Source organism: Crinia signifera, chromosome 4 (genome assembly GCF_055691185.1).
Source record: "Crinia signifera chromosome 4, ASM5569118v1, whole genome shotgun sequence".
In the NCBI taxonomy this organism is placed as follows: Eukaryota; Metazoa; Chordata; class Amphibia; order Anura; family Myobatrachidae; genus Crinia; species Crinia signifera.
In genome coordinates, this window is record NC_139220.1 from 271,228,052 (window position 1) to 271,237,352 (window position 9,301).

The 9,301-nt window shown below is 46.3% G+C and overlaps 1 protein-coding gene across 2 annotated transcripts in view; it reads right to left on the minus strand.

Moving 5' to 3' along the window:
• The window catches only part of ARHGAP25 (Rho GTPase activating protein 25), a 78,682-nt gene extending 69,583 nt beyond the window's left edge, over positions 1–9,099 (minus strand). The window contains exon 1 of one of the 2 annotated variants that reach the window (XM_083179802.1): positions 8,798–9,099. In XM_083179802.1, coding sequence (XP_083035928.1) covers positions 8,798–8,888 — 91 coding nt within the window. In that variant the 5' untranslated portion in view covers positions 8,889–9,099. The remainder of the gene's footprint in view (positions 1–8,797) is intronic. The other variant, XM_083179801.1, reaches the window with a different exon arrangement.
• Between the last annotated feature and the right edge of the window lie 202 nt (positions 9,100–9,301).

Genomic DNA, 9,301 nt, shown 5'->3' on the forward strand with positions numbered 1-9,301 from the left:
CTGCTTCACTATGGGAGCACTTGCTCAGGTGAAAAATTAATCAGGTATCTGTTGCTTAAGCTTACATTAATCTATGTATCAGCTACAATTGACTGCAGCTCAGGCTGATGCACTGTATCATCTGGTGCACTAATAGCTTTTCCCAGAGCTATAGTAAAGCAACAACCCCATTAAAAACAAAAGCACTGAATGCCACTGATGATAGATCTTTTTATGTTGTTGACACATTTGTGGTTGAGCAATAAAAGTTTCTAACCATTAAACACTAACAGTAATGAAGAATGAGCTGAATTGCTCAACTGCATGTTGTTAGGAAGGAATCAGTGGACCCGCTCCCTAACTCTATTGCCCTGGCCTAGCGTCCACGGATACGTGCAGAGCTAGGCTTCACCTGTACGGTACCTGTCCCGGCTGTAAGGGCGAATTAGGTCCGCCCAGACTCCGTTACAGGCAGGTCTTATGGTGGGACAACGTATCCGTGGAGACAGACCAGGAGCAAGAGGACAGACTAACTAACAAGGATAATAGCGGGCCACTGATCCCCTAACTGACAGGTTAGCCAAGCGTGGCCCCAGGGGGTGACGGTACCTTGGGCAGTACAGATGTAACAATACCCAGGGATGTAATAAGCTACAGTATATCGGTGTAACAATACACAAGGATGTGATAAGCAATACTGGTGTAACAATACACAATAGTGGAATATGAATAAATGTAACAGCAATACAGGGTAACTGCAGGAGAACCCCTGACTTATCTGTGAGATGATGTCCACAGAGGAAAGTCAGAGATCAGCAGCGCTGACAGGCAGGACTCCTGACCAGGCACGGAAATACTGGCACGATGATGCTGTATGCTGGAAACACAGTCTTACAGACACACTGGTAGCGTGGATGCGAACCAGGAACCGGGAACACTCTGAGACTGGGCTGCAAACAGAACTATAACCGGCGCCATCGTCGTGGAGAAAGCCCCTTGAAAAGCAGTCACCCCGCCTACAGGCGTGGGTGACGAAATTGCCAGCAGCTGTGCGGCCCGTAATCACAATAGAAGCTTGTGGGCGTTGCTTAGCAACGTCCCCGACGCTTTCCCGTGCTGCTGTACCCTGAGCAGAGGAAGTTTGGGTCGTTGCCTAGCAACGTCCCGACACTTCCGCCCAGCGCAGCCTGATGATCGCCAGAGACGCTGCTGTCCCTGCTCCCGCAGCGCCGGAACGGACAAGAGAGCAGGGGCACAGCGAGACCTCCACTGGCGCCTGACACATGTATTTGTCTTATAGGAAGTGTCATAAAGGAGAAAATCATTTATTCTGTCCTTCAAATGAACTGTGTGGAAATGACAATTGATGATAGACTACCTGGAAACCAGAGGCGAACAGAAGGGCAAATAAGTTTGGCCAATTCATCATACATTTTCTAAATACCAACCTAATAGAAGACTGTTGAGATGGCCTCTGGAAGGAATGGCAGCTGCCATATGCGCTCCCCTTTTTACTGAGCATCTATGTGTGTTGGGAGAATGCAATTGCTTGTGGCTAGTTATGTTGTGCCACTGTGTATTGTCACATTGCAGCCACTGCACACCATTGAATCGGTCTCTTTGTGGTATCGTCCTCATTTTTCATTTGCTCTGACAAAATTAGACAAAAAGTAATGTTGAGAATTTAATTATGTAAGGAATATATATCCAGTGGTTCCCGAATTGTGTGTCGTGGGTAGTATATGGACGGTATAAACACATTGTACTTCATTTAATATATTTTTTCCTGATTTTCTCTCAGTGAGAAACCTTTGACCTTCAGGTGCAGTGAAAAAAAATTCGGTACTTGTGTATTATCACGGCGCCCAGTTTCCTTACGTACGGTACCGTACTGAAATCGCATTGCATGTCACGTTATAGTGGCATCTGATGCATGCGATGCGATTTGAGTACCGCTCCCGCTCCCTGTCATTCCCGCCCCCTGTCAGATCCTCTCAGAATCATTCTGAGGTGATTTTCTGACAGAAATGGAAGCATCCCTCAGAACTGCTGGTGAAGTATCGCAAGTATCGGAAATAGCTGTATCTATCAACATGTTCAGCTTTCCTCAGACGAAGGAGGCTATCCACCTCTTCCAGCAGCATAATCTGCTTCCGCTGTCGCAGAATTGCGCTAATGGGCATGCTATGCGGCTGTCAGTGAAGGAGTGTATGTGGCGTGCCATGTGAAAGCGTGCCGTCTCAAGGTGAGCCTCAGAGTGGCCCACTGGTTTCCAGGGTGCCGCTTACCCTTTGTCACCTTGGTGCGCTTCATATATTCGTGGGCCCAGAAGCTCACATCCATCGACTACTGTGAGCGACAGCTGGAGAGATCAAAGAAGACAGCGGTCCTGTATAACAGATGGATGCGGGAGGCTTGCACCATGGACCTCATGGCGCAGCCACAGCAGCGTATCGGCGGTCCAGGGCTCATCGTGTAAGAGCAATGTCGGCCGTACGTTACCACAGCAGTGGATTTTGGGGGGAATTTCTCTCCAAACTGGACAGTGTTTCTTCACCATGGTGCCCAGACGTGATGCCACCACTTTGATGACGGCTATAACTGACAATATTGAGCCAGGCACCACTATTTATACGGACTGCTGGGGGGTATACAGCACTGAACAGCTGGAACTGGCTGGTTATCAACATTCGCAAGTAAATCATAGGTTTAATTTCATTGACCCGGCCACAGGGGTTCATACCCAGAATGTGGAGAGACTTTGGGGTGCATGCAAATGGTGCAATAAGCGCCAAAGAGGAACAGCACGCCACCAGCTCCAGTCATATTTGCAGGAGTTTATGTGGCGAAAGACTTTGGGTGGTGATAACCCATTTCAACGCATCCCTAAAGCAGATTGACTGTTTTTGAATATGTTTGCTTTCATGATTTTTAGTAATTAATGTTGTAAGTTGATTGATTGTTATTATTAGCATTATTTATTGTCATTAATGTGATTAATTCATTAAGCTTTTTCATTATAATTATTTAAGTAAATTACAGTTATTCGTTAACACATGTCGTCATTACCGTGTCAGATGTATGAGATTGCAGGTGTGAATGTGTTCCTAAAACACCCCCACTATCCACGGCACCCCGAAGCGTGGCGAGCGTCGGCAGAACGCGTCCTCCGACCTTTTCATACCCCCACTATCCACGGCGGTGTGGAGTTGATCTTATATAGTGTGGCGAGCGCAGCGAGCCCCGCACGGGGACGCAGAATACTTTACATGCATTCCGCGTCTGCTCGCCACGCTTCGGGCTCGCTGCGCTCGGCACACTTTATAATATCAACTCCACGCGACGTGGATAGTGCAGGTATGAAAAGGTCAGAGGGCGCATTCTACCACCATGCTTCGGGGTGGCGTGGATAGTAGCGGTGATGCGAAAAAAAGGCATGGGTGCTTTCAAAATGAAGCACCCATCACATCTCATAGCATGGATGCTTCTACAATGAAATATTGCATCGCATCGGATCGCACCCACTGTATGGTGCCGTGCGATCCCATGCGATATTTCATTGTATAAGCACTCGTGCACTTAATATGGACATCTCATCGCATCAGATTGCTCGGCACCATACACGCCGTGCGTTCCGATGTGATGCGATTTTAGTGCAGAGAATAGCCCTGTAAGCTTAGAGCGTAATGGGCGCCGTTATAATACACAAGTACCAATAATTCTGATACCTCAGGGTGCCGTAATTCAAAAAATGTTTGGGAGCTAGTGATAGGACCTGATTCTCAATATCTCATTGTGGTTGTGCTGGCTCCTGAACAGATTCATCTTTTTTGCTTTTGATATATGGATATACATACAGCTAGTCTTATTTATGCAGCATACAGTGGGGTGTATTCAATGCGGCCGGCGAGGGGGTTAAATGGTGCGGATCGCCGAAAACAAGTGATCCTCGCCGTTTAACCCCCGCGGGGGCCGCTCACCCTATTCAACGCGCCGGGGAAATCGTCACTGTCAGGGAACCAGCTGCATTAAGCCGCGAGCTTCGCTGTTTTAACGGCCGCATATGCCCTTTCCCTGTCGCTGCAAAAACCTAGCGACGGAGGAAACTGCGTGTGCAGGGGGGTCAGTTGAACACTGACCCTGCAAGCTGTGACAGCAAGCAGGCAGCACTGAATACACCCCAGTATGTTTGCATTCAAATTTGAGATGAATATGAAATGACCTGTCACTATACTGCAAATAATAGGTACATACAGTTACTACACAATATTAAAATATTATTGTTCAGTAGTCATTACACAGACAGTACATTGTAGTTAAACGCCATAGATTTACCAAAGCTTGGAGAGAGATAAAGTGAAGAGTTTAAGTACCAACCAATCAGCTCCCATCCCTTACAGGCCATGGGCCAGATGCACTAAGCTTTAAGTGGAGAGTGATAGCCAGCTAATCAGCTCCTACCTGGCATGTCACAGGCTGGGTTTAAAATATGACAGGTAGGAGCTGATTGGCTGGTTGATTATCACTCTCCATTTAATCACTTTTTGAAGCTTAGTGCATCTGGCCCCATGTTTGATAAACATCCTCCGTATCAATAGATAGATAGATAGATAGATAGATAGATAGATAGATAGATAGATAGATAGATAGATAAAAAATATTCTATATACAGTATGGTTGCATAGGTTTGTACACAGCCAGTACCCAGAGGGATCAGATACAGAATTGACAAGTAGAGCACCAATGTGACAGGAAATGGTGTTGCTTTAATGATGCAAACCGTCTTCCTTGCTCTGGATTTGCAGACAGTCGTAGTTCCTCCCCCTCCCAGGCCACAGTTTCATTTAACTACTTTCTGACTTGAAAAGTGATGTAATGAAATAAAAACATTTCAGTTCATCTGGTTCCAAACTTGCAGCAAGTACATGAAAGTTGTACATTTTACACAATGAGTCCCCATCCTGTTTTGTCTGAGGTCACAAATACATGTAAAGAAAAAAAGGAACTGCACCATACGCCGCACAGCAGATACCTTGCGTGAGATCTTCAGGGCCTTGAAAACGGTTTCAGGACTCTATTTTTATACCATGAGGAATCTTTCACTTTCATAATGGGAATTTTTATTTGCAAGTCACAAAAACATTCCCACGAGTCCCCAGAAAGAAATATAAGAAGAAGACAAAGTCATACAAAAATAAAAATGAATAAGAATATAATAGAATAAATATTCATGTCCTCTTTGCTTTCTAAACATTAAAATAATAAAAATTTTATGGTACTTATATGTTATTTGGGCGCCCGTTACGTAGTTTGCGTAGTGGTGTATTGAGAATACCAATACACCACTCTGCTGGCTACGTAACTTACGCAAATTACATAACTGGAGCCCTGCTAATACATACTGGGGTGAATTTATGAAGCTTGGAGAAGTGTTATCTATCCCCATAAAGAACGTTATGAGCAAGGTGATAATGGTTCAGCCAATCAGCTACAATATGTAAATTGACAGGTAAGAGCTGATTGGCTGAACCATTATCACCTTGCACTTAACGTTCTTTATGGGGATAGATAACACTTCTCCAAGCTTCATAAATTCACCCCATAGGATCATATGGCCACTATCCACGTCATAACCCCAGTGTCCATGTGGGCGTGGAGTTAATTTTCGAAAGTGTGGAGAGCGCAGTGAGCCACCGATCCCGAAGCGTGCGCTCGCCACGCTTCGGGCTCGGTGGCTCGCTGCACTCGCCACACTTTCTAAAGTTAACTCCATGCCCACGTGGACACTGTGGGTATGACGTGGATAGTGGCCATATGATCCTGTTAGTGGGTGTTGTGTGTGTGTGTCATTATACTTACCATTCGGATGTCCCCGGCGCCTCCGGGACTCGGATCCCCACATCGCGGCCGCCATGACACTTGGTGCTTACTACGCTATTAGCGTAGTGCCGCTGGGGGAGCAGGGAAACCATGTGATGCTCCCCCAGCGGCTACCGGGATTATCCCCCTCCGCCGCCATTACGCCCTTCCCCGCAGCGACGCCAGCACCCGCCGTGCAGCCCTTTACCCCACACCGCCGTGGACGACCGCCCTTCCCGTAAGTTACAGTAGGGCGGCTGCCATCTCCCCCCTCCGCCCGGCCGCACCTATTAGCCGGGTGCCCGGCAATTGCTACACTGACAACGTAGCCAAAGCTACGTTGTCAGCGTAGCGTTGCCGGGCACCCGGCTAAAGTACCAATTTTATTAGGTTGGGTACAGGATCTTTGGGATTCAAAACAAAACAAACAAAAAAGTCACAAAACAGTGACGTTTTGAGGATCCTGACATCCCCCCCCCCCTCCACACACACAAAGCCTATAGGGGCATACATGGGCCGATTTCCACCCCTTTTCTAACCAATCTGACTAGATTGCTAGATTTCTTAGTTGTTACGCTACTGCTTCCAAGGTGGAAACACGTACAAAATTTTGCACTGTAATGCCTATTACACACCCATTACATATTATACCACATGCCATAATGCTCATTACACGTTATGCCACACACCGTAATGCTCATTGCATACTAGGGGGTTAACATACTCGTTGCCATGGGATTAACCTGCTCTGCCAGGGGTTTACATTCTCTGCCAGGGGTTAACATGCTCTGCCATGGGTTACATGCTTTTCTAGGGGTTAACACGCTCGTTGCCATGGAGTTACACTACATGCCCTGCCAGGGGTTACATGCGGACTTCCAGAATTGGATCTCAGCCCCAGCAGCCTGCAGGGAGGCAGCAGGCACAGCCACCCACCTTGGAACACAGTGACCTGGACATGGATGGGGAACCAGGTCTGGGACTGCTAGGCTGGAGACACGGCACCGGCACCTGGTGCTGCTGATGGCGGCTGGGATGTGGAGAGTGGGTGGTACTCCCGCGGGAGATGGCTTCTCTCTGACCCAGCTCCTCCCGGCACCCAGGGTCTACCTACCCTAAGTATCCTCCTTTCGTCGAGCCACGGTAAACTCCGAAGTCACGTGGCTAGCTTTCAGCAGGCCCTGGAGTCGGAGAGCGGAACAACGCTCAAAATGACCTCTGTGATGCTGCTGCCCCCACATCAGCCCACATCCGCACTCCCAATGCCGCCGCTGAACAGCTGACTCTGGCGCACTGAGACCCGGCAGACTTGCCACCAAATAAAAAAAAAACCTTTGTGTCCAGACCAGGGCCCCAGTAAATTGTACCTGCTCCTCCCCCCCTCAGCACCCCTGGACATTAGGAGTCTAGTATCTGAAGGGTCTAGTTATAAAGGGTCAGCTTTAAATTAGCGTTATAACGGTGTTCTATTAGTTATAACTTCATTGAATATCGATTGTAAATTGACTCCTCTCTCATTTCATCAACAGGTAATTGTACTGCAGAATATCGCAGCTGCTTGCATTGATTTAAAATTGGTTAATTGTACTGCAGAATATCGCAGTAAAACTGTAAAAAGCTGTTATTGTGGTTTTATCTGTGCTATGTCAAGAACTTAGAAATACTGGGATAGTGTTACTGACCTAGGTCTGATAAGCACCTTTTGCTTATCAGCAAAATGGAGGTGTTTTGGAAGGGGCATTTAATTCAGGATGGACACATGTTTACATAGGCTGATATATTTACTATAGCTTGGGACGTCAGACCTTTGGGACGTTAGGGGTCTAGTATCTGAAAGGTCTAGTTATAAAGCGTCAGCTTTAAATTAATAGCAGCTTTAAACCCGCATCAAACCGGAGGAAACCAGAAGGCAATCAACACACCAACAATACTTCTAAACGACTGCATTAAAACCACATAACTCAGGAACATCATGTGGCTTCAACTTACCTTTGCCATGAGAACACCTGTACCAGACATTACACCCAGAGGCCGGTAGGATCCCCGCCAGCAGTCCGTACCAGCTCTGGACCCCCATCCTCTGAACCCCCATCCTCGCTCTCCCCCCGCCCCTGCCACCCACGCTGGCTCTCCCAACAGGAAGATGGCCTGTTGAGCCCTTCAAGATGGCGCCACAAATGGCTGCCTAGGAACTGTGCACTCAGCCATATGTAACCCCCATGTCTCCTGTGTGATCCTGTGCTGTCTTTGCTCATACTGTTACCTACCTGGCTGCTGTAATGACCAGTGGTGCAGCTGATAGCTGCCTGGGTGCTGTGGAGCTCGGTGGGTATGTGTTCCCTGTATCTATGTCCCCCAGGGTACTTCTAGTGTATACCTGTATGTGTTCGCATATCTGTCACTGTTCAACTGTACCTAACTGGCTGTTGCACAGCAATCTAAGTCAAATTCTTAGTATGCGCAACTATACATGGCCAATAAAGTTAATTCTGATTCTGATATCAATACTGTATATACAATAGTTAACATAATAGAAGTGACTTTCAGCTATTTCCAGTGGTGACGAACAATACGCGATACAAAAGCCTAATAGTGCATTATATAATAATATACAGTACATTATCTAGACAGATTTTATTCTCTTCGAAGAAAATAAATGTATACATTTCTATCTGTGCGCTACAACATAGAAGTCTACTTTTTTTTATTCTATACATACGTATTATAATAACAGTCTATGATCTCTTTTCTGGAACCCTTAATTCAGAGTGTTTGTAAAAACCAAAAATATACAAATAACTAGTTGGTGCTTTTCTGTAATGTGCACTGACGGGAGCACTGAGAATTTCCATTTATAGCTACGGTACTGTGAGGAGCAGTGATAAATGCATGCATGTTCTGGTACAGTATATGGCACATGTATATACATACAATACAAACAGATGGCATAATAAATTACCTATTCTTGAAAAGTCAGGTTTCAGGGTGAATTCCCAGTTTTTTGGTAGTTTCAATGACATGGCACCAAAGCTGTCTGTCTCTCTCTCCATGTGAAGCCAGGGGCTGCAAGTTAATAGACCCACGTCTTCCTCTTCCTGCCCCACTCAGCAGGTAAAACCCTGCACGATGCACTGAAAGCCGCCTGCATACATGGCTTCCAAGGGGCTTCAGCTTGTTGGGTATTTGCTGGTGGGGCACTGAGCTCACATAAAGTCCATCCAAATAGGTTTATGGTTTGCTCAAACAAGAAACACAAAGAATAATGAGATTCAGTCTGACAGCTGCTTTGCTCGCATTTGAGGAAGTTGTGGGCATTTTGTAAAACATTTCTAAAAAAAAAAAAAAAAAAAAAAGCATTGTGCTACAGAGGCTGCGTAATCCTATATGACATATCATATGAATGCCAGTAAGTGTATGATGATGGCATGAAATAGAAATAGCTATGGCATGTCTGCAACGTGTA